At 51.3% G+C, this 27,792-nt stretch overlaps 1 protein-coding gene across 2 annotated transcripts; it reads left to right on the plus strand.

Annotated features, from left to right (window-relative positions):
• The first annotated feature begins 1,118 nt into the window (after positions 1-1,118).
• ppp1r9ala (protein phosphatase 1 regulatory subunit 9A-like A) lies at positions 1,119-26,806 on the plus strand. 2 transcript variants are annotated; one of them, XM_047046900.1, is made up of 20 exons: positions 1,119-1,317; positions 1,854-3,969; positions 17,288-17,420; positions 17,529-17,649; positions 18,043-18,147; positions 18,841-18,967; positions 20,181-20,318; positions 20,405-20,458; positions 20,674-20,903; positions 21,253-21,349; positions 21,470-21,599; positions 22,019-22,170; positions 22,349-22,712; positions 22,911-22,968; positions 23,050-23,121; positions 23,404-23,614; positions 24,458-24,502; positions 25,155-25,271; positions 25,984-26,172; positions 26,446-26,806. In XM_047046900.1, the coding sequence occupies exons 2-20, from the start codon at positions 2,041-2,043 to the stop codon at positions 26,602-26,604; spliced, it is 4,431 nt and encodes a 1,476-aa protein (XP_046902856.1). In that variant the 5' UTR covers positions 1,119-1,317; positions 1,854-2,040; the 3' UTR covers positions 26,605-26,806. The 2 variants fall into 2 exon arrangements, with proteins under 2 accessions (XP_046902856.1, XP_046902857.1); XM_047046901.1 differs by lacking the exon at positions 24,458-24,502 and having other exon boundaries at positions 1,120-1,317.
• The last annotated feature ends 986 nt before the right edge of the window (positions 26,807-27,792 follow it).

The following is a 27,792-nucleotide window of genomic DNA, read 5'->3' on the forward strand; positions in this document are numbered from 1 at the left end:
TGTGTTACAATCTGCTGTTTTATGAATCGGATGCCTACTTACAAATGCAGCCTATCAAATGGCATGTGTATAACAAAAGGTGGTGTTCAGAACACCATTTTTCTCAAACAGTTTTTACTTTTACATCCTGCTCTCTGTCTCATTGGTCGGTATTTTTGAAATCTAGGTCCTTGGCCAACTGGGAAATATCACAGAATTCTCATTCAGTGAGTTAATGACTGATCTCAAGGACATGGGCTAAATGCATTGTGGCTTGCATAGCATTTTCATACTCCAATTGACAGTCAAATATTTGTATGCTTCTTGATAACTGCAAACGGTGGCGTTCCTTTGAAATGTGTACAGACAGCCATGGAATAGCCGTGTTTTCATCTGCAGCATGGTGACGTGCGTTCATGTCTCTGATGAAGGAACACGCGGAAGTATTCTGGTTCCCTTAGTCTTGACTTCATGTTTTGTGTGTGCAGTGCTGTGATGCTGCATATCCTAGTTGTGGATTGAGACTTTTCAACTCTGATCAAGCCACAGCCACAGTACAAGTGAATGTAATATAAAAACCTGTTTTGTTTTGGTAGCCTTGTCTGCTAGCGGTAATGTTTAAGCCTCTTTGCTCGTGGCCTACTTGCATTGTCAGGAAGACTGAATATCTCCACAAAGGTTAGATAACTCTGTTACACAAAGAGCACAGTCAGGTACATTACTCAAGGAAGGGTTGCATTTCCTGAAGGTTTTTTTCCTTTTCATTCAGGTCTGATGAATAGGTCAAGTGTGATTGTCAATAGCGTTTCATGCACTTCAATTGCAAAGTTGCTGGACATGGCGAGCACTCTGAATATACACAGTTGGTGACCCAATTAAGAGTCGGCGACGTAGCAATAAAATCATTTTCTTATAAAAGCGCATTTCAGAAGTGATACAGCTTGCTTGTGCACGTAAACAATGTGCATGTTTGATCTCCCCTGCAGCAGCAGCAGGATACAGTAGCAGGAGAGCTGCTTCTCTATGAAATACAGTAGACTTGCTCTTTCCCACGCCATTCCCCAAAACTTAACTATCATGTCTGCGCGGCCATGCTCCCTGGAAAGGGGTGGGGGTTTCAGTCGTGGAATGTGTTCGTGTGCGCGCACCCGATCTTGTCTGATCTGGTAGCGAGCCAGGAGTGTTCGCGGGTGCGCGACGGGTCTGGAGTACAAGGAGGCAGGAAAGCGCTGGATAGGGGGGACGATGGCGGTGAACAAATGACAAGTTTGAAAGTAAACTGAACCGAATAGGCTACAGAGGATTTACCAACGCCCGGCACAATGGAACGAGTAGGAGGTGAGATATAAAGTCGATGGCGACGTGTGATAAAGCTTTGAAATGTTTCTCTCACTTTGTGTCGGGCTACTTGAATTGCTACACTGTGAATGTATGACTTTTCTCTCGTAGACACTACAGTCATAGAGAAACTAAAGTGCAACTTTGTTTCACTGAAGTCACTGCTGTCTAGTGGGTTGTAGATTTGTCTGTTGTCGGTTAAGGATTTCATTTAAGGGACACAGTTTACAATCCATGTTTAAACAATACCTTCTTTGGTCAACTGATGTAGAATCTATTGGCGCTATTTGCTAGCCTGATTTCTATTTCGACGTAGTTATGCCGGATAATAGAGAAATAGGCTGCATTTAATAGTCAACCACTGAATAGGTGAAATTGACTATTTTATTAGGGAAGTTGGTTTGGAGAATACAGCCCAGGTAGACAAACGCGTTGTATGCCCAAACAATGAAAAACGGGCCCTTGTTTTGAAAACTCTATTCAACATGTTTTAATTAGATTTGTTTTGTTAAGATTATGCGTTCTTTTCCTTGTAGATAACCACAACATGCGTGCGTAGTTGAAGAAAAGCACCGGAGAATCTCAGCGGGGAACCAATGGCACTAGTCGAGTAGTCAGGAGAGGACAATAGCCTACAAGTGGGACGACAAACAAGGAAATACTCTTCAGTTAAACTTCTTCAAACTCGTTTTCTCATGATTATTACTGGTTTATAAATCAATAATGATTAAAGCCGAGGGCAAAGGAGAGAGGACTCTGAGGAGTGCTTCCCCTCATAGAAATGCCTACAAGTCGGATTTCCACGCCATTAAGTGCTCCTTTGATGGGACAAAATCAGACGTCGCTGCGAAGTCATATGCAAATGGTTCGAGCGACACCCGGGAAGATGCAAGGGGGAGGCCTTTTGGAAATCGGGTAAACAAGATAAAGAACATTTTCTTGCAGATGGACGGACAGCAACAAGAAAGTCAGGAGTTAAAGACCGTTGTAAAATCAGACGCTGCCCCGGTTTCCCCGCCAAAGCCACAGTTTGCAGTCAGCACACCCAAAACTAGCTTAGGCAATGCCCCTAGCCCGGAGCCGCTTAGTTTAGACAAAACTCCCAAAGGTGAAGACGTCGAAATTGACAAAGTAGCTTTGGCAGAGAAATTTTCTGTGACCAGGAAACTCTTTGAAAGGGGTTTGAAAGAGCAGCCCACCGCTGAGAAGCAGTCTACAGTTCGAGTAGTCAGCCGCGTGTCCCTGGGCAGTGTGTCGGATGAGGGCAAGAGCGCTAGGAGAGTGTCGGCGTCCACAGAGAGCAACATAAAAACAGAGGGGACTGTTACTTCAGTGAAGAGTCCAGATGAGAAGAGTGATGCGGAGGATGTAAAGCCTGTTTCCAGGCAGTCTCTTAATGCAGGGCCCATCTCAAGGAGGTTGGATAGCTACAAAGATGGTGACAACGAGGAGATAAACAAAGCCAATGCTACAGGCAGAGAGGCTAGATCATGCACTTCCACCGATCGCTCACTACCCACTTCTCCAGCAAGGGAGAGTTTTTCCAAACCCACATCTGCTTCTAACGAGGCCACTACCAAAGCCACATCCCCCACTGGTAGTGCCGTCAACAAACCAACCTCACCAGTCACCACCATCACTCTCAAGTCCACCTCCCAAGTTTCCAGTGCCACACACACGCCATTGTCCCCAGTGACAGATGCCACTCCTAAACCTGTGTCACCAGACCAAGCCGCCCCAGGCAGCCACGGTTCCTACAAACGCTCTTCGTCAACCGGGGACAGTAGACAGTCAGTAGGCTCCGAGGAAATCAAACCCACCAGTCCAAATCCAAGAGATCAAAAACAGCCTTCTACTTTAGCCAACAGCGTTAACAGCTCCAGCAGGCCCAAAACGTCCGACAGGACCAGGAGTGACAGGAACGCGTCGCAGAGTCCCACCAAGGACCAGCCACCAGGCCAGGCGTCCCCGGAACCCCAAGGGGTGGGCATGGTGCGGGCAGAGCTGGTGGTGGTCCAGAACGAGTCGTCGGAGAGCGAGGAGAACGAGGGGGAGAACGCGGAAGATGACGTTTTTGAGGAGCTCGACGTGCGGAGGCCGGCGGAGACGAGAGCAGGGCCCCAGGACTCCCCCCTGGAGAGGCTGAACGGCGAGGCCGCTCGTCACCTCGCACGGAGGGACCAGGGCGAGGCGAACGTCGTCGTCCCGGAGAAGGGAGATGCAAGTAGAGTTCAGGAGGAGCGCCAGCCCGGCTGGAGGGAGGTGGGGAGCGAGGAGCCGCGACCCGCGGCTCAGACTGGGGAGACTCGAGAGGAAGAGGGCGAAGAGGAGGTCGCAGAGGAGGAGGGCGAGCAGGAGAGACCCGCCGAGCAGGAGAGACCAGCCGAGCAGAGTCTGAAAGACTCTCCAGCGGTCTACGGGATTGAGAACGCAGCATTTGTGGACGACAGGGACATACACCAGGCCCTCTGTGAGGAAGAGGAGGAGGAGGGGGAGGAAGTGGAGGGGGAGGAAGAGGAGGGACAAGGCCCACAGGAAGAGGAGGAGCCTTGTGAAGAGTATGAGGAAGACTATGAGGAGGCACCTGGGCTTTCTGACGAAGAGGAGCTCGCTCCACGGAGGAAGATCAAGTTCTCAACAGCACCCATACGGGTAAGTGGGAACACTTCAGTAAAACCTTCCGAAAATATTAGGAACCTACTGTAAACAGTTCATGTTAAATGTCCAGATGGTAACGTCTAAGACAAAGTCACACTTGGTTCCATATAAATGTTCCTGACTTGACAGCCAGGTTATAAAGTTGGCAAGGCACACATTTAGTGGCTATTGCGTTAATGTGTTTTCTGTGCTACTGTATCATTATAAGAGCTGTTTCATGGATTGGAAACCAAAAACCGATGTGAGGCACTGCCCGGAGATGTTTTTGAGGGAGCACATGTTTAGCATGTCAAGGATGCAGTGGAACAGGCAAGGAGACGGGAGATGCGTTTGTGGGTGTTAGTTGGGAATGCTCCAGGGGGTATTTTGAGGAATATTGTTGCCGCTACATAAGAGCTTTGTGAGAGCCCAGGCTGAATGAGGACAGCCGGTAGACAACTGGAGGGTCCTGTGGAACTGTACTGTAATACAGTAAACAATGTCATGGCTGCTACTACAGTCTGAGATGAGTTGCCGGTTGATTGTGCTCTTCCAGAATTCTTCATCTTCTTGTTCTTTTGATGTTCAGCCATGTACAGCTTTGAACGTGTAAAGACGCCTTGGTTGTTGTGGTCTCAAGGAGCGTAGGCGCTCGTTCACCCTCGTGATCTCAGTCTCGGGCTGGGCCTTAGTCATTTCGTTTGTCAGGGGAATTCTGGGCTTTATCACTCCAACTCTAACTTTACAAGCAGGACGTAAATCCAAGGTGAGAACAACGCATTCCACCTTGGCAGGATCTCCTTACATCTTCTGTTCATTATCAGTCAGGTTAAAAATGGCTGTTGAGTGATTTAGAAACCAGAAACTACAGAACTGCTTTTCTTTGTCCGTGTCTGCCATTCCAAAAACGTAATAAAGTCATTTTGGGAGGGATTTATTTCTGCCACAGGATCTGATCGTGTAAACACCATGAGGGAAGAAGGATGTTGGCTTGTATCTCCTGTTATCATCAGATCTAATCACCATTTTCGGCTGAACAGGGGAAAACAAATCACTTCAGTCCAGTGCATTCCAGTGCTTGTGAACGGCTGGGTGTTTACGCAGAGCCTGAAATGTGTGTGTTGTTATCTCAGGGTGTGGATCCCCCAGTTGTCGTAGCAGGGGATCCTGGGAGAGGTGACCAGTAGCTGACCTGGAGGTGGACACACACACACACACACACACATGCAGTGTTTGTAGTGCCTAAGTTTAAGTCAGGGGTAGGCAACCCTGGTCCTTGAGGGCCCCTGTCCTGCATGTTCTAGATGTTTCCCTGCTCCAGCACACCTGATTCAAATGAATGGTCATTACCCGGCTTCCACAGAGCTGGATAACGACCCATTCATTTGAATCAGGTGTGCTGGAGCAGGGAAACATCTAAAACATGCAGGACAGCGGCCCTCGAGGACCAGGGTTGCCTACCCCTGGTTTAAGTAGTAGCAGACTAGACATTAGGCATGATTCACAGTTCACAACAAGATTAAATACAATCAAGAAATAAAATTTACTGTTGTCAACCCACTTGTTGACAGAAACAACAGTGAGAAGTAGATGGCCACCACCAGAGAAATTGTTTAGACATTCCCATTATGACCATTGCCCTTGGAAGTGGTTTGGATCTCGTCCAGGGTGTGACACCATTGTTGAATGAGTTCACTGTTGGTCTCAGCTTGTGTTGCTGTATAGCATGCTTGGAAACCTCCTCAGTCCTGCCCTGGCATGTGCCTCTCCTTGTTATGTGGAGATAACCCACACTGGGGCAGGATGACGACGTGTCACTACACATTTCTCTCAGTGTGTATCCGCTGGTTTCGATTACTGTCTTCTATTCAGAAGTAAGTGCATGTCCTCCTTCTGGTCCCCATATGGTGGGTGGCCCTATTTCATTCTATCTAAGTTCTTCATATTGAACTGAAAGTGAGCTACTGTACATTGCTGTGAGGCGACTCCACCTTGACACAGGGCCATCTCTAAACACGAGACAGACCTCGTTCTAGCACCTTCTCCTGCCATTTCCTGACACCAGTTGGAAAGGTCCTTTTCACCCATCCACTACAGCAAAGTTGTGTGGTGAGATCACATCAGATGGGTCTCTCTTACAGTGCTTATCAGGTTGCTCCATAGTGGTAGCGTAGGCATGTTCGGTTACCTCATGTATTTTCCCCCTCCCTCCCTCTTTCCACCACCACACGTCCCATGTTAAATAAAATGTTGCAACAAGGGGTCATTGACAGGCTGTCTCTTGCCGGTGGAATACCAGTGCTTACTGGTGTGTGTGTGTGTGTGTGTGTGTGATTATCTGAGCAGTGACATTTGCATTTTAACAGTTCGTTCATCTTTGCCTGAGCCTCGGGCATGATCAAAAAAACACGGTGAACGCAACACGGTGAAACAGCTTTGGCTCTCCCGATCCTCTTCCCCGGTAGCGCTTGGCCAGGATCTGGTGTTGACAAAAGGCCCCCCCCCACTGGTCCGGGCCCCTCCTGTTCAGCCTGCTGGTCTGGGCTGGGCGCTCCGGAGTCTTGGCCTGCTATCAGAGAGGAAGGCCTTTGTACTGGAGCCTCCTCCAGGATCTGGGCCCTGTGTAACCTGACACGGGCCAGAGGAGGTGTCCCGGGCAGGAAGAAAGCTCCTCTTTGTGAGATGCTGAAGATGGTCATCCCGGAAAACAGGGTTTATGTGTTGCTCAGCTTTAGAGTAATCAGACACGGGGAATGCAAGGTTTTCAGTGGGTTCTGTGTTGCTTTGTCAGTGGAGCACTGGCAATTTACATTACAGTGTGAAATGTAAAAACAAAGTAAAAAAAGTGAATGAACATGACAAATCTAGACTGCCCTTTAACCATGACCTTGGGCACGCCAGAGTAATCTTAAAATCTAGTTTATCATACAGTGTTTGACTTGACTTCTTTATTCCCTGTCTAGACTAGTCTTCTCTTCTGTTCATTGTCTTGTTTACACGCGTGCCTGTGTTGCGTCAAGATTATTTTTCCTGTCTGCGAATGTAGGACAGGACGCTACAACTAGTTGATTTACCGTGCAGTCGAAATATACTGCACTGGGCCAGTGTCCTCAGTCTATGGAATCATATAAATTATTTGTGATAGGGACCATTTTTTTTCTTCACATTTTGGTTAACCCTATTCGGCTGCTGTAGCACTTTTCGTGGGGCGTTGAAATGCTACACTCTCATTGCTGCTGTGTCAGTAGTTCTGAGGTGTTCCGGAGAATTCCCTGGTTGCCTTTCCCTCGTCCTCTGGAATGAGTGAACACACGGTTCATGTTTTCATAGATGTAAGACCCTAACCCTGAAAGTGTCTAATATACATTTACGTTTACATGTAGTCATTTAACAGACGCTCTTATCCAGAGCGACTTACAGTAAGCACAGGGGCAAGCAGGGTGAAGTGCCTTACCCAAGGACACAACGTAATTTAGCGCGGCGGGGAATCGAACCGGCAACCTTCTGATTAATAGCCCGACTCCCTAAGCGCTCAGCTATCTGACCCCGCTATACATCTGACCCCGCTATACATGCTACATGAAATCCTCATCGTTATTTATCTGTATATAAAAATGGTTCTACCTCACGCAATTTTGTGACGCGTGACGAGGAAAGGGTTAACTCATCGGCGGTGAAGTCTGAATGGTTTTCCGAGGCGTGTCCTAATCGAGAGAGATTCTCAGGTGGCGTGACTCCTTAAAAAGGTTTAAACTTTAACCACAGGGTGCTGGTGCAGCCAGCAATCTATGACTGCTGGAATTCACGTTCACCTTTTAGATCTTTGGTATGACGACCAGCCCGAGGGTTACAGGCGAGGGCAACTGAGCAACACTCCTGCTGCCTTGAAGCCTGTTATTATCCTGCTTCAAGCAGCAGGTTGTACTTTAGCACACAGGTCGAGATGTCAACGCATTGTCCAATGCCAGATCTGTCCAGAAGGTTGTGAAATCTTGTCAGCCCGTGTGTTTGTCTCTGAGTCAGAGAGGACATTTGGCACTGGAGTGGAGCTGAGAAGGAGTTAATCATCACAGAAAACGACATGGCAGGAACCAGGATCTGCACCTGCCGCTAGGCCCCTCCCCCTCTCAGGCTGTCACAGGAAGTCCAACCAACCGCTCTCGGCCAAGCAAATACTGCCACAGTCCCTTCCCTCTCGCTGTGGTGAAGAGGCTTTTGAAAACCCAAAGAATGGGTTGGGACTTTTTGCGACTTTGACTTTTGTTTGCACCTGCGCTTCGCCATTGATGAGTGCAGGGGAAGGGAATGCAGAGAGGCTAATGGAGGGGGGAGATTGTTCTTTTGTATGAATAGTCCACTTTCTAGTGAGTTGGATCTCGCTCTGTCATTAGGACATAACTGTGTGCTGGCCTCGCTTTATGGAAAGGTTGACTGCCAGCTCAGCCATGTGTGCAGTCGGCAGTGCTGCAGAGGAGAGCACAGTGTGTCTAAAGTGACCATTCTCCGTCCCCCTTCTGTGCCCCTGCCCCCGTTTGTTCGAACCCAGAAGGCCTGAACACGAAATCCCCGCAGCAGCGGCTGTGTGATTACTGATGTATGTTGTACAATCTGAGATGAATCCATTGTTCCCAGTCAGTCCCTGCCTCTCCCCTGCCTCTCCTCGCTCTGTTTCCTGTGTGTTCGGAGGGTAGAGAGAGCCGCGCTCGGGTGTGTTGTGTGTCTCTCTCTCTCTGTCTCTCTATGTCTCTGTGTCTCTCTGTCTCTCTGTCTCTGTCGACAGCTCCCAACAACATCCACACGGAGAGAGCAGAGGGAACACTCATCCCCTCTGCAGTTCCTTCACCAGACAGGTCGTGTGTGTCTGTGCACCCAAACCTGCTTATTCAGGGCTGCAGCTGGACTGGACTCGATCCTGATTATACCTGTCCCTCCCAGTGTGTGTTATTCTTTCCATTTCCTATCTGTGTTTGGTGTTCTGGTGCCCAGGAATGTGACTGACACACTCCACCCTCCATCCTGCTTAGCAGACAGGCAGAGAGAGAGACACACAGGAAGGCAGACAGACAGACACATGCAGGCAGACAGACACATCCAGGCAGACAGACACATGCAGGCAGACAGACACATCCAGACAGACAGACCCATGCAGGCAGGCCGACCCATGCGGGCAGACAGAGAGACGCAGGCAGGCAGACAGACACACAGACACACATGCAGGCAGACTGATGCAGGAAAGGCAGACACACATGCAGACAGAGAGACACAGGAAGGCAGACAGACAGACACAAGCAGACAGACAGACACATGCAGACAGGCAGACAGAGGGACACTGGAAGGTAGACAGACAGATACAAGCAGACAGACAGAGACACAAGAAGGCAGACAGAGAGAAGCATGCAGGCAGACAGATTCAGGCAGACAGACACTTGCAGGCAGACAGACACATGCAGGCAGACAGAGAGACGGATGCAGGCAGACAGACAGACAGACAGACACATGCAGACAGACAGACAGACACAGGCAGACAGGCAGACAGACAGACACATGCAGGCAGGCAGACAGACAAACACATGCAGGCAGACAGGAAAGCAGACAGACAGACAGACACAGACAGACAGACAGACACATGCAGGCAGGCAGACAGACAGACACATGCAGGCAGACGGACAGACAGACACAGGCAGGCAGGCAGACAGACAGACAGACACAGGCAGGCAGGCAGGCAGACAGACACAGGCAGACAGGCAGACAGACAGACACATGCAGGCAGGCAGACAGACAGACACATGCAGGCAGACGGACAGACAGACACAGGCAGGCAGACAGACAGACAGACACAGGCAGGCAGACAGGAAAGCAGACAGACAGATGAACATAAAGACCCCATCCAGGATCTGGGCTCCTTCCAGCCACCTGGCCAGCTCTGAGTGGCTGGATGGGGCCGGGGCTGCATACTAACACACCCAGCTCAATGGCAGCCATTAATGGATCAGCTGGGATCAAGACTAGGGCTCCTTCATCACAGCATCGTACTGACTGTCATTATGGCATCACAAATACAAACATGAATAAACACTTTTTCTTTTCCTCTCTGCTTTTCTTTGCGGTTTTACTGAAGACGAGACTGTGTTCGAAAGTTCACCAGCTGCACCAACGAGACCCAACAGTGTGTGGTGATGTGAGGCTGGGTACTGTTAGTACACAGACTCGCCCCGCCTGTCTTCAGTGCTTCTGTGAAACCCAAAATGGAAGCCATGATATTCCACCCCTTTCAGACTCCATCTCACCATATGTAATATAATATGGCGTCATTAGATGTGGAGAAACAGACTGCTGTGGGTCTTCGAGGATTCTCACTCTGTCGTTCTCATCGAATCCATGAGATGAAAATATTATTCAGGCGAAATGTCATTCTGCGCTTTGTTTATTTAGGACTTGGCTGCACCCTTTCTTTCCTAATTACTGGATGATGTGCTCCAAGCCCCTGCCACTAGCCTGCCCCCGGACTCCCTCCCTCAGCATGTTTTGATTTGCTGGCTTTGTGGAGCTGCTTACATTACAGGCTCCCCCAATTGGCACTCGGTGCTCGCTTTGGTGCCCTGGTGCAGTGTGAGTGCTCGGCGCTGGCTTTGGTGCCCTGGTGCAGTGTGAGTTCTCTTCTCTGGGCTCGCTTTGGTGCCCTGGTGCAGTGTGAGTTCTCTGCTCATCGCTCGCTTTGGTGCCCTGGTGCAGTGTGAGTTGTCTCTCTGGGCTCGCTTTGGTGCCCTGGTGCAGTGTGAGTTCTCTCTCTGGGCTCGCTTTGGTGCCCTGGTGCAGTAGGAGTTCTCTCTCTGGGCTCGCTTTGGTGCCCTGGTGCAGTGTGAGTTCTCTTCTCTGGGCTCGCTTTGGTGCCCTGGTGCAGTGTGAGTTCTCTTCTCTGGGCTCGCTTTGGTGCCCTGGTGCAGTGTGAGTTCTCTTCTCTGGGCTCGCTTTGGTGCCCTGGTGCAGTGTGAGTTCTCTTCTCTGGGCTCGCTTTGGTGCCCTGGTAGAGTGTGAGTTCTCTTCTCTGGGCTTGCTTTGGTGCCCTGGTGCAGTGTGAGTTCTCTTCTCTGGGCTCGCTTTGGTGCCCTGGTGCAGTGTGAGTTCTCTTCTCTGGGCTCGCTTTGGTGCCCTGGTGCAGTGTGAGTTCTCTTCTCTGGGCTCGCTTTGGTGCCCTGGTGCAATGTGAGTTCTCTGCTCGGCGCTGGCTTTGGTGCGCTGGTGCAGTGTGAGTTCTCTCTCTGGGCTCGCCTTGGTGCCCTGGTGCAGTGTGAGTTCTCTGCTCGGCGCTCGCTTTGGTGCCATGGTGCAGTGTGAGTTCTCTCTCTGGGCTCGCTTAGGTGCCCTGGTGCAGTGTGAGTTCTCTCTCTGGGCTCGCTTTGATGCCCTGGTGCAGTGTGAGTTCTCTCTCTGGACTCGCTTTGGTGCCCTGGTGCAGTGTGAGTTCTCTCTCTGGGCTTGCTTTGGTGCCCTGGTGCAGTGTGAGTTCTCTCTCAGGGCTCGCTTTGGTGCCCTGGTGCAGTGTGAGTTCTCTCTCAGGGCTCGCTTTGGTGCCCTGGTGCAGTGTGAGTTCTCTCTCTGGGCTCACTTTGGTGCCCTGGTGCAGTGTGAGTTCTCTCTCTGAGCTCGCTTTGGTGCCCTGGTGCAGTGTGAGTTCTCTCTCTGGGCTCGCCTTGGTGCCCTGGTGCAGTGTGAGTTATCTTCTCTGGGCTCGCTTTGGTGCCCTGGTGCAGTGTGAGTTCTCTCTCTGGGCTCGCTTAGGTGCCCTGGTGCAGTGTGAGTTCTCTTCTCTGGGCTCGCTTTGGTGCCCTGGTGCAGTGTGAGTTCTCTTCTCTGGGCTCGCTTAGGCGCCCTGGTGCAGTGTGAGTTCTCTCTCTGGGCTCGCTTAGGTGCCCTGGTGCAGTGTGAGTTCTCTTCTCTGGGCTCGCTTTGGTGCCCTGGTGCAATGTGAGTTCTCTTCTCTGGGCTCGCTTAGGTGCCTTGGTGCAGTGTGAGTTCTCTCTCTGGGCTCGCTTAGGTGCCCTGGTGCAGTGTGAGTTCTCTTCTCTGGGCTCGCTTAGGTGCCCTGGTGCAGTGTGAGTTCTCTTCTCTGGGCTCGCTTAGGTGCCTTGGTGCAGTGTGAGTTCTCTCTCTGGGCTCGCTTAGGTGCCCTGGTGCAGTGTGAGTTCTCTTCTCTGGGCTCGCTCAGGTGCCCTGGTGCAGTGTGAGTTCTCTCTCTGGGCTCGCTTAGGTGCCCTGGTGCAGTGTGAGTTCTCTTCTCTGGGCTCGCTTTGGTGCCCTGGTGCAGTGTGAGTTCTCTTCTCTGGGCTCGCTTTGGTGCCCTGGTGCAGTGTGAGTTCTCTTCTCTGGGCTCACTTAGGTGCCTTGGTGCAGTGTGAGTTCTCTCTCTGGGCTCGCTTAGGTGCCCTGGTGCAGTGTGAGTTCTCTTCTCTGGGCTCGCTTAGGTGCCCTGGTGCAGTGTGAGTTCTCTTCTCTGGGCTCGCTTAGGTGCCCTGGTGCAGTGTGAGTTCTCTTCTATGGGCTCGCTTTGGTGCCCTGGTGCAGTGTGAGTTCTCTTCTCTGGGCTCGCTTAGGTGCCTTGGTGCAGTGTGAGTTCTCTCTCTGGGCTCGCTTAGGTGCCCTGGTGCAGTGTGAGTTCTCTCTCTGGGCTCGCTTAGGTGCCCTGGTGCAATGTGAGTTCTCTTCTCTGGGCTCGCTTAGGTGCCCTGGTGCAGTGTGAGTTCTCTTCTCTGGGCTCGCTTAGGTGCCCTGGTGCAGTGTGAGTTCTCTTCTCTGGACTCGCTTTGGTGCCCTGGTGCAGTGTGAGTTCTCTTCTCTGGGCTCGCTTTGGTGCCCTGGTGCAGTGTGAGTTCTCTTCTCTGGGCTCGCTTAGGTGCCCTGGTGCAGTGTGAGTTCTCTTCTCTGGGCTCGCTTTGGTGCCCTGGTGCAGTGTGAGTTCTCTTCTCTGGGCTCGCTTTGGTGCCCTGGTGCAGTGTGAGTTCTCTTCTCTGGGCTCGCTTAGGTGCCTTGGTGCAGTGTGAGTTCTCTCTCTGGGCTCGCTTAGGTGCCTTGGTGCAGTGTGAGTTCTCTCTCAGGGCTCGCTTAGGTGCCCTGGTGCAGTGTGAGTTCTCTTCTCTGGGCTCGCTTAGGTGCCCTGGTGCAGTGTGAGTTCTCTTCTCTGGGCTCGCTTAGGTGCCTTGGTGCAGTGTGAGTTCTCTCTCTGGGCTCGCTTAGGTGCCCTGGTGCAGTGTGAGTTCTCTTCTCTGGGCTCGCTTAGGTGCCCTGGTGCAGTGTGAGTTCTCTTCTCTGGGCTCGCTTAGGTGCCCTGGTGCAGTGTGAGTTCTCTTCTCTGGGCTCGCTTAGGTGCCCTGGTGCAGTGTGAGTTCTCTTCTCTGGGCTCGCTTTGGTGCCCTGGTGCAGTGTGAGTTCTCTTCTCTGGGCTCGCTTAGGTGCCCTGGTGCAGTGTGAGTTCTCTCTCTGGGCAGCTTCTCTCCTCTGCTGACTCATTTCCCACACTGGTATTTTTTCAGGGGGAAGGGAGCACGGAAAGAGGGAATGAGTTTATGTTGTGTGTGGGTCTGCGTGTGTGTGTGTGTGTGTGTGTGTGTGTGTACGTACAGCAGGCAGCCCTTTGTGGTGGTTTAAGGTGGATGAAAAGTAATTGACAAGCCAGGCATGCTGCAGGGAGCTGGAGGTTCACAAGCCGCGGAGAAGATGAAAACATGGAGCAGATGGCACAACGGTCTCCCTAGCCACATCAGAACTTCTGTCACCCCATAAAAAATGTAGAGGAAGAAAATGACATAAAAAGAATGCCTTAATTGCCAAGCTCTCAGTCAAGTGTTGAAGAGAAAGCGGTGGTTGGTCAGAAGCACAGGATGTCCTTGTTTTTGCACTTGTCGACTGACAGGTTTGCGTCCAGAATTGAGCCACTTACCTGCTGAACCAGGCCTGTACTCAAAGATAAAGGCAAACAAGTGTTTCTCCTGGTAACCGGAGACGGCGATAACCACAGCAAACTGTGTGTTTCGGCGGGCTAATAAAGAGATAGATTTCTGGTTCTCTTTAGTCTGAGGAAGACGGTGCTTGGGTGATTAGGTTTCAGCAAAGAAAGGGACATTGTTCAGAATAGCTGGAGTATTCCATGGCAACAGGGAAGCCGAACGGGGAGGGGGGGGAGGGTGAGGGGAGAAGACGAGCCCAACCACTTTACGATTGCGGCTCCAACTCAAGCCTGGGAGACTTCAGTTCCCCCTGTACTCTGCTGCTACATTCTCTGCTCTTATTTACCATAGCCTCCATGGTTTCATCCTTAATTAAATATGTCTGCTCTAACTTTATGGATTCATTTGGATTTTAACTGGCTATGAAGCTGCAAGTTGATCTGCTTTTGTGGTTCGTGTAAACGGTCTATTCCTTTATGGCTCGTTTTATTTTTTCTATTTTGTGCAGATCTATTAACTCTGTGTTCAAGATAATGCAGCCGAGCCTGATGATCTTAGGCTGAACTGTTTTCATGGGAAACAGCAGAAGGTATTTTGTGTTTCCTGTAGTTGGATTAATTGGCAAATCCACTGTAATCTGGACTCCTCATGAGATGGCTCTGCCTTGTGGTCTGTGAGCCGAGGCCTTGTCTGTCTGGCCCCCAGACCCCAGCCAGTAGAGGCTGGAGGCCCGGGGCTGTGGTGGGTAGAGCTGGGAGTAGATGCATCGCTCGAGGCTGGATCCTGATCTCAGGAAAAGGAGGATGAATGTGGTTGATGGGAGGAGTGGAGGCTGTGTCCGAATCCGTCTATCCTCTACCACAGTGCTGCGTAATCCTGCAGTCTGTAATCGGGGTTCATGAACACGGGAGACAGAGCTGAATTAACCCCTCCCACTTTCATCAATTGCATACCGTGGGGTCTAGGGTACCGCAACAAAGCAGTCATATTCTTGGAACGGGGTCATGTGAATAGATCGCAGATTTACAGCGTGGAATAATAGTACTCAAATAAGAACATGGTTCTCCTGAAGCAGAACAAGAAATCAAATCAAAAGAAAATCTAATATTAGCCTGTGTGTGTATGTGTGTTTTATATTTTATATATAAAAAAATATACTGTGTGTATGTGTGTGTGTGTGTGTGTGTGTGTGTATATGTGCTGTGGAGCCTTTTTATAAACAAGTAACGTCACAAATGGCTTCACACATGCCTATAGACACCTAAAACCCTCATCAAACTCCCCAAAGAAGACAAGCAGCAACTCCTAAACTCAGAGGAAAAAATTGAGGAAACATTGGGAGAAGCAATTCAGTGGGGATACCTTTCCCCAGAGACGGTTGTTGATCCAGAGAGGCCCAGTCCATAGGCTGAACACAATCAAGCACTAAGAATAGCGACAAAAAAACAAACAGATATTCAGGGTTTGGAATTCGTACGGCATTTGCAGGGTTCTGCATTTGGCGTTGTTCCCAATCCGGATCCTCTTTCGAAGCTCTTCGTCAGCAGTGAGTTGGATGGAAACCAAAGATTCCACGTGAGACAGGGAGACTGAGGGAGTGGGACTCAAGAGGCTGGTGGTTCTGAGACACTGCAGGATCCAGACCTCAGACTCACTCTGCTGCCCAGAGTGGAAATAGTTGCGGACTTACATCATCTCAGCTCGCTCCAAGCTTCAAAACAAGTCCTCTAATCCTATAGAGTTGCTTTCTCTCAGTTTCCCTCAGCGAAGAGCCACCTTTGGCTGCTTCAAGGAGGGCTTTCATCTTGTCAGGCACGTCGCAACATCTGAAGAGCACTTGGAAGATCTGATGAGCTTTCTCAGGGAGGGAGATTAGTCTGCCTGTTTGATGGCTCCGGTACCAGGCCATATGTGAGCACTACATTCGATCACCTTTTGTCCCCAAGAGGATGGGTAAACCAGTCTGTGTGTTTTGCGTTCAAGGTGTTTTCTGCCAGATTAAAGTGCTGTGTGCCACAGCAGGGGCCGCCCTCTTTGTTCAGAGCCTCATTTGGGCTGAATGGCCCCCGCGAGGGTGCTGGGTCAGGGCCAAGGCACGCCAGGGAACCAGCCCAGTCCATGTATGGAGGGGAAGGCTGTTTCACCGAGTCACACTTCAGTCAGACCTTATGGCTCTCGGGAGCAGAGTGAGTGTCAGTCTGGAGGTCACGTCTTTGGCAGAAAAGCAGAGGAGCAAAATTCTGTTGTCACTCCAACACTTGTGTGTGAATTTGTCCCACTTTGACACACACACGTGGGAGGGGAGACGTGGAGCTGAACGGCTGATGCTTCCCTCCTGCTCCGCTGTCACGTCGACTCTGATTGGTGGAGGCTAAATCTGACTGGCGAGCGCTGTAGAGCAGACAAGATTTACGATCGGAACATCCCAGCCGGGCCACAACGGGCTGTGACAGGACATTCTAGTGAAGAGTGTGTGTATACAGGCCTGTGAATGAATCTGGGATGTATACAATCTCTATATCCTGGCTGGAGACTCACCAGATGGTTATCTGCAGAGGGCAAAGAGTGGTTCTGGAAACTCACCTTAACTTGACTCGGCGAGTGTTTCACAGATTGGATTATGGAACCCGGCCATGTTGGCCTAGTAATATCTGTGGTATGCGGTGTAAATACAGTGTGTGTGCTGCCTTATTTAATCACAGAAATGGCCCCACCTGCAATCTAATATGAATGAGGGTAAAAGGTTTGAAATCCAATGAGGGGTTCCTGTGTGTGTGTGTGTGTTGTTGTTATCTACTGATAATAGCACTTAACACGACCACCTGTCTCTCCTGAGCATGGTCTACGCCTCACTCACTCCTCTGTGTCTCTGCTGTTCCCAGCTGTGCCCTACTTTCTGCCCGTGCGCGTTCCGTCTCCGTTCGCGCTCTGAGGCAGCCTCGGGGACAGATCCAGTCCTCTCCTCCTCCCCCCCCCGCAGGAATTCTTAGCTCTTGTAAAGCCGTAATGAAACTTGTCTTTCACAGAACGTCTTTGTGCGCGCCTGCGTCTTCAAGCGTCTGTGAATGTGTTTGCTGTAAACCTGGGAAGGACTGGGGGGACCGCCCTGTCTTCAGCGAGCACAGAGGCCTCCTTCTCTGAGGAGACGTCTCTGAATCGACCCTCGGTTGCCACTCTCATTGTTGTTGTTTTCAATAACCGTCAAGCAGAAAACGTCAAACTTGTTAGTGTCACTGACCCTTCGCTCGTTAATATCAAATGAAGAGACATTCGGTGTGCGTGAGCTGCTTTAAACGGTGCCCTTCTCCGCGTCAACGCGGCGATCGGCAGACTTCCGGGTTCCAAGCGGCCCGGCTCTGAGAGACCGCTGACGCCGTTTCTCCCTGCCGCAGGTGTTCAGTACCTTCTCCAACGAGGACTACGACCGCCGCAACGATGAGGTGGACCCCGTGGCCGCGTCGGCCGAGTACGAACTGGAGAAGAGGGTGGAGAAGATGGACGTGTTCCCCGTGGAGATCCAGAAGGGTAAGGGTTCCTCGCGGCCTTGGTGGAAACCCGTCCCAGGGTACGCCGTCTGTCCACTGGTAAGGTCACCGTTCTGACTACCTTCACCCCCTCCCCTTCCCCCACCAGGAGACAACGGCCTGGGCATCAGCATCATCGGGATGGGGGTAGGGGCTGACCAGGGGCTGGAGAAACTGGGCATCTTCGTGAAGACCATCACCGAGGGGGGAGCAGCGGAGAGAGACGGGAGGTGAGGCTTTCCGACCGGGGGGCGCGTCGATGAGCGCTGACCCTGTTCAGATTGGGTTTAATGCGAGTCAAACCGCCAGTGCCGTGCGCTCCATTCCTGCTGCAGCGCTGTCTGATGTCAAAGGACACAACTGGTTCATCTCCCCAGAGTCCCGAAACACCATTTCCAAACAACCGGCTGTATTTATAACCTTCTGAGGCAGCGAAAAGAAAATATCTATTTCCGTTTCCCATGGAATACATCTCTGTTGAGCTGCCAGCTGGAGAGAAGAACAAAAAAAATGCACTCGGATCTCCTAACGTTCTTCTTGAGGAGATGACTGAATACGAGTCAGGACGTTCACACACCCAAGCACTCATACGTACCGCGCTGGCGTGTCCTCTCCTCCCCCAGGATCCAGGTGAATGACCAGATCGTGGAGGTGGACGGGATCAGCCTGGTGGGGGTCACCCAGCTGTTTGCTGCCACAGTCCTGAAGAACACCAAAGGCACGGTCAGGTGAGTTCACAGTCCTCCTCTCCCCCAGCCCCCAGGGTGTGTCAGGAATGACTTCACAACGCTCCTCAGAACATTTACATTTAGTCATTTAGCAGACGCTCTTATCCAGAGCGACTTACAGTAAACATTCCCCCCGAGGCAAGTAGGGTGAAGTGCCTTGCCCAAGGACACAACGTCATTTTGGTGTGGCCGGGAATCGAACTGGCGACCTTTAGATTACTAGCCCGACTCCCTCACCGCTCAGCCACCTGACTCCCTCAGAAGAGAAGATAGGACTGGAGAACAACCAAGGGGCCGAGATGTGGTCAGCTTCTTCAGAGACTAGCAGAGCTGCATATTTGTAAAGTCTCATTTTCATTGTTGTTGTTTAGAGGTTTTTCCTCAGTAGAGGGCAGTCTACATGGAGCAGGGGTGGACGCCAATGATTTACCATAAGCAAATGAGTCACACACAAACACACACACACAGCAAAGTACTCTCACAGTTCAAACAGCGCCCACACAGGGAAACGTTCCAAAAACTTAGGCAACATCCGAACAGCTGCTGTAAGCGCATCGCAGCGCCGTGAATCAGACGCCAGTGGAGCCACGGTGCGGCATTCCGAGGCAACGCGCGAAGGAAACTTCAACGTCCTCGCGAAGAAAAGGTCGTCTGCCGCCCTCCTGTGACCTGCTGTGCTCCCGCTCCACACAGCTTCCTGATTGGCCGCGAGAGGCCGGGGACGCAGAGCGAGGTCGCTCGCCTCATCAGTGAGACTCTGGAGCAGGAGAAGATCCAGCAGCAGCAGCTAGAGGACCCCTACGAGCAGTCCACGGAGGAGGTGAGTCCCCCAGCCCCCCTGCTCCTCTCCTAACCCCCCTTACACCCACCCCCTCAGCTAGCCAGGCCTAACGGCTCGGCTCTGGCTGCTTGGCGGGCCCTGGGGGAGGCCGTCCCTGGTCCCTCCCTGGCTTGGTGGTCAGCTCAGCTGGGAAGCGAGCAGTTAGCAGTGAGTAAGCCTGTCAGCTTGCTGCTGTGTGGGAGAGGTGTGCGTGACACTCTGGCTCGTCTGCCTGACTGTCTCTCTGCCTGCCTGTCTCTCTGCCTGCCTGTCTGTCTCTGCCTGCCTGTATGTCTGGCTGCCTGTGTGACCATCTCTCTGCCTGCTTGCATGCCTGCCTATCTGTCTCTGCCTGTATGTCTGGCTGCCTGTTTGACTGTCTCTCTGCCTGCTTGTATGCCTGTATGCCTGTATGCCTGTCTCTCTGCCTGCCTGCCTGTCTCTCTGCCTGCCTGTCTGTATGCCTGCCTATCTGTCTCTGCCTGCCTGTCTCTCTGCCTGCCTGTCTGTATGCCTGCCTATCTGTCTCTGCCTGCCTGTCTCTCTGCCTGCCTGTCTGTATGCCTGCCTATCTGTCTCTGCCTGCCTGTCTGTATGCCTGCCTATCTGTCTCTGCCTGCCTGTCTCTCTGCCTGCCTGTCTCTCTGCCTGCCTGTCTCTCTGCCTGCATGTCTGGCTGCCTGCCTGTCTGCTGGGATTGTGCAACGTTTATTTTTCAAAAGCACAAGCAACTACAGGCCTTTATTTCAGTTATGGGTATGAGCATGGTTGGTCTGCCTTTTGGCACCTAGTTTACAGGTATTAACATTCCAAAATGTCCAGCCTGCTCGTATGACTTTTTCACGAGGAAATGTTTGACGGGACTTTTGTCTACCTGTAAACAAAGAGCTGGTGTTGGTGTGAAGAAGGGGTGACGTATTTGGCGGATGCTGTGTGGGTATGCAAAGCATGAGCAACAGAAGTGTGTGAGTGTATGTGTTTGTGTGTGTGGTGATGAGTAGTGATGACAAGTCTCGCTACTGTTCGCTCTGCAGGCCAGCCCAGTAACGGATATGATGAACAGATTAGAACTCCCCCCTCCTAGATCTGAGCTGTACCACTGGGTGTGTCGCCTCTGACACACCCAAGGCACGGCATGGGTGGAGGCAGGTGATTGGCTGAGGGATGTCATCCTGTGTGTGTGTGTGTGTGTGTGTGTGTTCCCTTTCTACAGGAGGAGGAAGAAGGGATACTTGGATCCAGTTTTGGTGACGTCGGGAGGTCCGTGGCGGTGCTGGACCTGCCCGAATCGGAGGACTTGTTCATGCCCACCAACATGGACTCCTCACAGATGGCCTTCAAGTTTAAAGAGGTACTGGAGATGATGTCGCTGTCAGTCCTTCTGTTGTCCTACCCGGTGTGGTGTGTCACATGACCATGAAACCTGCTTCTCCACAGCTCCAGCACCAAAACAACATGGCAGCTTCTGAGATTAACCAGCTGAAGGAGAAGGTATGTAGGTTGTAAAACGATCAGCAGTGACTTGGCGGACAAAGGACGGGAGGTGTTATGGAGGTGTTAGTCAAAAGGTGTATTCCGAAGCCGTTGGCACGAGCAGACGCGACGTGATAAGATTGTGACGCGATATTGAGAGAGACGTACGAGGGCGAGGCGAGGATGTGACCCGCGTGATGCCGCCATGACCTTGAGCGCCGCCCCCTCCACAGCTGACGGCCGCGGACGAGGACCGGGCCTCCAGGGGCGCCAGGGAGGCGGAGCTGGAGAGGAGGGTGGAGGAGAACGGGGAGAAGACGGCCACCCTGGAGAAGTACTGGCTGGAGGCCCAGGCCCTGTGCAAGACCCTCCACGAGCAGCTGAGCGAGGCGCAGAGCCAGCACGACGCGCTGGATAAGAAGTACAACAAGGCCAAGAAGCTCCTCAAGGACTACCAGCAGAAGTGAGTTCACCCGGGGTCAGGCCCCGGAGGTGCTACGTCCGCACTGCCTGCTGACTCTGCAGCACTGTTTACATGCCTGGTATCTTGGGTGACGCGTGTTTGAGTTGGCGTCGGCTCCAGGCACTTTCGTCCAAGCTGCTGCGTAATGCTGCATGAAGTCGCACAGTCATGTCGTAGGACTGTGTTGCACTGTTATGGTGCCTGAAGTGGCTACACCAGTCGACTTAATGTCATGTATTTTGTTGCAGGCGTGTTTCTCCGAAGCTAGGATTTGAACCTGAAACCTCTAACCTCTGATCTATTCCCTCCCCAGTTTTAGATGCTGATTATCTGTGGTTTTACTCTCCAGGGAGATTGACTTTGTGAAGAAGGAGGAGGAGCTGAAGAAAGTTCTGGAAGAGAAGGACAAGGGGTACAAGGACCAGCTTGACGCACTGCAGCAGAGGGTAAGGTTTGAGGACACTGGAGTGGACTGGGGCTTAGGAGGGAGGGGCCTGACGGCAGGAGGGAGGGGCCTGACATCAGGAGGGAGGGGCCTGACGGCAGTTGTTGTGCCTCGTCCACAGCTAGCTCGTCTGGAGTCCCAGGGGCTGGAAGCCGGGGGCGGAGCCGGGGAGTCCGACCCAGGGGCTGCAGAGGGCGGGAGGAGGAGCAGCCAGGGCAGCGAAGACCCAGCACAGACTCCTGACACACCAGGTAACATGCTCTCGTCAAATGTGAAATTGGAAGGATTAACCTATGCCAGTGGTAAATCCTTCCAATTTCTCCCACACCAATCTGTTGTTTGTGGCTTGATGAGAAGCGTCTGCCAGGGAACTACAGTGGAAATGTTGCCAGACTAGAGAACATGATTAGATGGTGTTTATTAAGCCCAGTGTCTCCGTGCGTCGTGTGTTGATGCTAGTTTTGCTATGACAATGACACTTTTGACCAACATTTTGATTTAACACTTTTTTAAATGTTTTACATTACGTGACTGTTGCCTTGCCTTGTCATAAGAATCCCATTGCCCAGAAGGACCTGTGTTAGCCGAGTTATGACAGATATGACCGTAAGTCTCTCTCTGACCTCTGTGCCGGTGGCGTCCTGGGTCTCTCCCCCCCCCCCCCCCCCAGAGGCTGACTGGAGCGAGGTGGTCCCTGAGACGGAGCGTCTGGACACCAGCGCTCACAGGGCCCGGGCACAGCTGGCCCAGATGTCGCGGCGCCAGCGGCCGTCCCGGAACAAGCTGAAGGAGAACCTGGGCGAGACCCCCTGCCGGCCGCAGGTGAGCCCACGACGACCCTCCTGCCTTCGGCCGCGCGCTCCCCCCTGGACCATGCGCTTCTCCACAAACCTGCACACACACACACTTCTCTCCACAAACCTGCACACACACACACTTCTCTCCACCCTCCTTGCTTGGTCCTTTGACCTGCGTTTGACCCTCCGCGCGTGTCTCCCAGGATTCCAAGGATGAGGAGGATGAGGAGGTGGAGGAGCAGGAGGAGGTGGAGGAGCAGGAGGAGGTGGAGGAGCAGGAGTCTCCCAGGAGGAGGAGGTCCATCCAGGAGAGCCTCTCCCTGCCCGTCCCGACCTGCTACCATGGCAACGGTCCGAGGGAGGAGCCTCCGGGGGCCGAGGAGAGATCCAGGAGCAGGGCGGAGCTCTCCGGCAGCCCCTCCCTGCCCCCGTCCCAGCGCCACAGCGGGGGCAGCGGGGGGACCAGTCCCTCCCTATCCCCCCCCACAGACGCGTCCTCGCCTCAGTCGGGCTTCCTGAGGAACGTCAAGAAGAGGGAGTCCAAGGGCAAAGGCAAGGAGCTCAAAGGTGCTGAAGGGCCGCCCGACCAGTCCGTCCACCACTAACACAGCTCCACCCTCAAGCTCCACAGCTCAAATGTTGACATTCTGCACACACAGGAAATGCAGACGATGTCCCACAGAGCCCCCTGCTGGTCCTCTGTGATGGTGCCAGTTGATTTCTCTGTCCGTCGTGTCATGGTGTGTATAAATGTCTCTGTTCCAGATGACGGCAACGAGAGCGCGTCTGCGGGGAAGCCAAAGCGACGATTCCCTGATTTTGGGTGAGGACAGATTCTTCTCCATCGCCGGGCCAGTTTGCTTGTTTGTCTCTTGTGTGACGCGAGTGTTTTCAAAACACACAGGGGCCTCAGGAAGTCTGGGGGCAAAGGGAAGAAACACGACAAGGAGGCCATGAGATCGTCTCTGGACAGCAGGTACTGTTACGCTGAGGCGTCACTGCCTCACCTGCTTACAGGTCGTCTAGTCCTGAGATGACGTGTGTGTGTGTGTGTGCACCGTCCGCGTCCGCTTGCGTGTGTTTTATTTTGGCGTGTGTGTGTGCATGTGAGTGTTCGCATCCCTGCCTTTGTATCGGTGTGTGCGTTTGCATGCTTGTGTTTCTGTTTCGTGTGTGTGTATGTATGTACAGGTGTGTGTAGGTGTACCATGTAACCCGGTGTCTTGGTTCCTCTCCATCTTCCTCCCCTCGGCCCCAGGGGGTCCCGGGGGTCTGCAGAACTTCTGGAGGAGTCCGGGGGGAACCTGTCCCCCTCCGACTCCATGAGCTCCATCCCCACCTGCATGCCCTTCTCCTGGTTCGGGGACAGGGACAAGGACAGGGACAGGGAGCCCTCGTCCTCCAGCAGCAGTCTGCCATACACAGCCACCGAGACCAGCAGCGAGCAGAGCCAGGACCGCAGGAACAAGGTGAGGACACACACACTCACACACACACACTCTCATGCCATAGTGTGTGAGATAAAGGAAGGGGCTTTGATGGCACCTCCATTTCGATGGCTTCTCCAGTAAGGACAGATGTTTAGTGTCTTCAGAATGTACCTTAAAGAGGAACAAGAACAGCTGGCTGTTACAAAGTCAATGGACAAAAGTTCAAACATTTTGTCCTGGCAGAGTTTCATTCCGTTCTTTGAGGTCTGCACTACAGAGCGGGATGAAATTCCCTGACCTGACCCCTCTTCCTCACTGCGAGACGACGTGATAATGAGCCGGCCAGCGACAAGACCGTTTTTGTCTTGTTTTGACATTTATTGCCCGTTAATGATTATTATCCACTCGTCGATGGTTTAGGTATTTATGGGAAAGCTAAGAGCAGTGAATGAAGTGTAGCAGCGGGCTGGTGTCCCGTGTTCCCTGCAGAGATTTGGCTGGTACCCTCCAACGACTCCAGTTACCTCAGCCTTAAGAACACAGATGAATCGTGTCTTTAGTCCGAGAACGACGGGGAGGATCCAGTGAATCCAGGATTCATTGGCTTAGCAAACCAAATCATATCTAGATGAAATCAAATGAACGTGTGGTTGGAGGTCTATTTAGTTGACTGAGGCTGTGGTAGATCGTATGAGCCGACAGACAGGCAGACAGACAGAGACAGACAGACAGGGCCAACCAACCACCAGTAGTAGCTACAAGAGTTGGCTTGACTGTTGTTTTCTGAGGCTGTCAGGACTGTGTGTTGGTCTCTGTGTGTCTCGGTGTCGTAACAGGAGGCACACGGAGGAGTTCCTCACTAACAGTCCTTCTCTCAAACAGACAAATCTCTCCTGGTCCTCTTTGTTCAGTCGCTCCTTAGATTTGGTACAGTATGATTTCTTCTTCCCCCCCAATCGTAGAGCAGTCCGTAGATTACTAACACGTCTAGTTTGATTGGTCCCTGTCTCCCTCTACATATACTAATAATAAACAATTAATTTTGTGTTTTAGTTTGAAGTTGGTATGTGGTAGTGGGTTAAGAGCTCACATTTCAACAATGTTCACAATATACTGTATTAATCATGGTTGACATCCAATCGAATTTACTTCATACGCATGTATTTACCCTGCATTTAAAAAGTATTATCTTAATGCATTACCACATAATGATGGCAGTCCTGTGTTAGTGTTTCTTAAGTAGAATTAGTTCTTGGTGTGGTCTTTGAATTCCTGAAAGTCGTAGAAGTAGTTTTGTCCTGTGTGTGATGTTCTTGTACTTTGAAAAGTTATTTATGTCCCCATGGGTTTTAAGAATGTCTAGTGACACGACTTGAAATCCTGTAAACGTCCCCCCATTGTGATAATTGGGACTAATCAAGATCAATCTGGATGAATGGCGTAATTTCTTGACACCGTAGAAACAATCTGCATCGTCGTGAATCACATTCAAGAAGTGGATCCCCTGGTCCCCAAACCTGTCCCACATGATGAACTACTGTTGTCTAGTTAATGCGTCCAATGTCTCTACCTGTTCCAGAGCTTGTCAGTCATAGATGATTCTAACCCTGGCAGCCCCAGTTCAGACATCTCAGGGTTAGTGGCTGAGCCCAATCTGTCTGGGCGCTCACACACTTTAATCTTCTCTTCCAACGAGGTGAGTGCTCTCTTTGTTCCCGTGTCACAAAGGGGTGTGTGTGGGATGCTGGGCCCAAGGGGGGGGACGTCCTCAAGCATGCTCTGTTGATGACAGAGCCCCCTGGTGGCCATGAATGGATGCGGTGGAGAATGGGGCAGGCTGAGAATGGGGCTGCATGCGTGATGGGCTGGCCTGTGAGGGGGTAGTGCAGCACTCTTTGTCTTCAGCTGTGGGGTCTCGTGAAGAGCACTTAGGGCCTTTGTCGGGGCCGGCCATTGTGCTGGTCTAGTCAGTGGAACCTTGGCTGCACCGGTGCCTCTGACGAATGTTGAATGTTTTGGCCTTGTCCACTTGTGGTTTATGTATTGGTGTTGATACATGTATTTTCGTCAGGTCGAACGGATGTTAAGTGTTTGCTTGTAACTGTAGCGACGTGGACATGCTACCTCTGCATGTTCTAGACCTGAATGGCTGCTTGTGAACACTAGACTAGTGCGCATGGCTTTGGAAGTTCCTTATTTGGGTCTTTTAGTAGGGTTATGGCATGTACCAAATGTTTTATCGCTACATCCTGCAATATGATGTTTATCGTTCTGCTCTGATGAAGTTAACCTTCTATATTTGATCCAGAGGACCCCTGTTTGGATAGCCATTCAACTCCCACTGCTCTTATGGAATGTTTTGGTTTGTTTATCTGGTCTGACGGCATCTTCCTCTTCATGCTCTGAAGACCTTGGATGACGACCCCGTGCCCGCAGGGAAAGAGTACCAATGGCAGAACCGCCCCGTCTCCGATTGGACCAATCAGCAAGTCTGTCACTGGCTGATGGGCATGAACATGGACCAATACACTCCTGAATTCACTGCCAAGGGGGTGGATGGCCAACAGCTCATGCACCTGGACAGTGACAAGTTAAAGGTAAAGGTGGAATTGATAGTGAACTGCCGAAATGGCCACAAAGTGTTGTTTACATAGAGTAGAATCAGCCAAGAATAAACTGAACCAGGCTGGCAGTTAGTCTCTACACACATGCTTTCAAACTAACTCAATCTACTTTGAAACCACTTTTGTTAGGGATATGTCATATGTCAGTCATTGATAAAATACCAAGTGATTGAAAAGTGGAAATGGAGGGGCATTCAGTGTGGCGTGACGACCAAACTCCTGGTGTGATTCCCGTGTCCCTCCCAGGCCCTGGGTGTGTCCAGTCAGAGCGATCGCTCCACCATCAAGAAGAAACTGAAGGACATGCGCAAGGCCCAGGACAAGCTGGAGAAACAGAGGGAGAAGAGAGAGAGGGAGGTGAGGCGCAGTGGACGACTACCCCCCACCACAGACTCTGTCTGCTGAGACTCTAGTCCCACCCAGCCACCCTCTGTCTGCTGAGACCCTGGTCCCACCCAGCCACCCTCTGTCTGCTGAGACCCTGGTCCCAGCCAGCCTCTGTCTGCTGAGACCCTGGTCCCAGCCTCACCCCCCCCTCGCCCAAGACAGCGCTTCTTTAGCCCGGGCCAGCTCCCGTTTCACACAGTACATCCATGCCATCCACTTTACACAAGTCAATACGTGCGCACAAACCATTCATTCATGAGGGGTGTGTCTGCTATGGCCACAGACATGGTGGAGCTTGTTCTTGTGTTGATTCAAGGTGTGATTCAGACCACTGAATTGTCTTTCTCCCACTAAATAACAACTCAGCCAATCAATCTTGTTTATATGAATTATACTGTACTTGCTTTTACATAGTTTAATGTTTTCCACAATTGCAGCAACCCTTTTGACACCACAGTTGCCATAACATTTATGATGGCATGTTAGGCATGTGACCAAAACCAGAAGCGACCATGTTTTTACCACTATAAAGCTGCACAAGCAATGCTTTTTGTCTTTAAGTTACCAAGTAGTATGTAGGTGGAAGATAGGTGCACAAGTGGAATGACTTCAGTAATGCATTTGACGTGTTTTATTCTATTCTTTGCTTGTGTAACTTACCTGTGGCCATGTACAGATATTTTCTTGCAGGAACATTGTACAGTTATTGAGATAAAAGCACTATTATCGTCTTTTAAGCTTCAAAGGGTGACAAGGTTTTACATGTATAAATACAGTTTTATACATACAGTATGCCTATTAACTGCATAACTTTTTAAAATGGAATTAATGATTAAAGTCCATCATTTAATACTTTATACTTTTTCTACTAAGTAGAATAGCCTCTAGAATGAGAACATTTTTGCTAAATGAAAGGCAAAACAAATCAAGTAATGACGAGGAGAATGCTGCTGATCTTGTCTCCAACTGTGCCTGTGCTTTGAGAATGGATGATTTACTGCTCTGTGGTCCAATTGAACCAACAATTTTCATGCACTGCTGAATGGTACCAAGATGTTGACTGTTATTCTACGCAGCACGCGTTCCACACATGGTGGGGTGTCTGGGTTCATGGGGAATGAGATGTGCCTATGACAAATGAACCTGTTCAACTGTTGACTTAATCTCGTGTTTTGTGTCAGGATGCATGCTAAGCTTCCTGTCTCA

This window comes from Hypomesus transpacificus, chromosome 23 (genome assembly GCF_021917145.1).
Source record: "Hypomesus transpacificus isolate Combined female chromosome 23, fHypTra1, whole genome shotgun sequence".
NCBI lineage: Eukaryota > Metazoa > Chordata > Actinopteri > Osmeriformes > Osmeridae > Hypomesus > Hypomesus transpacificus.

Coding starts and splice junctions, on each gene's coding strand:
- ppp1r9ala (XM_047046900.1), top strand. CDS start 2,041: ATGATTAAAGCCGAGGGCAAAGGAGAGAGGACTCTGAGGAGTGCTTCC. Junction 17,421..17,528: donor CCCCGTGGAGATCCAGAAGG/GTAAGGGTTCCT, acceptor TTCCCCCACCAG/GAGACAACGGCCTGGGCATC. Junction 20,459..20,673: donor TTAACCAGCTGAAGGAGAAG/GTATGTAGGTTG, acceptor CCCCCTCCACAG/CTGACGGCCGCGGACGAGGA.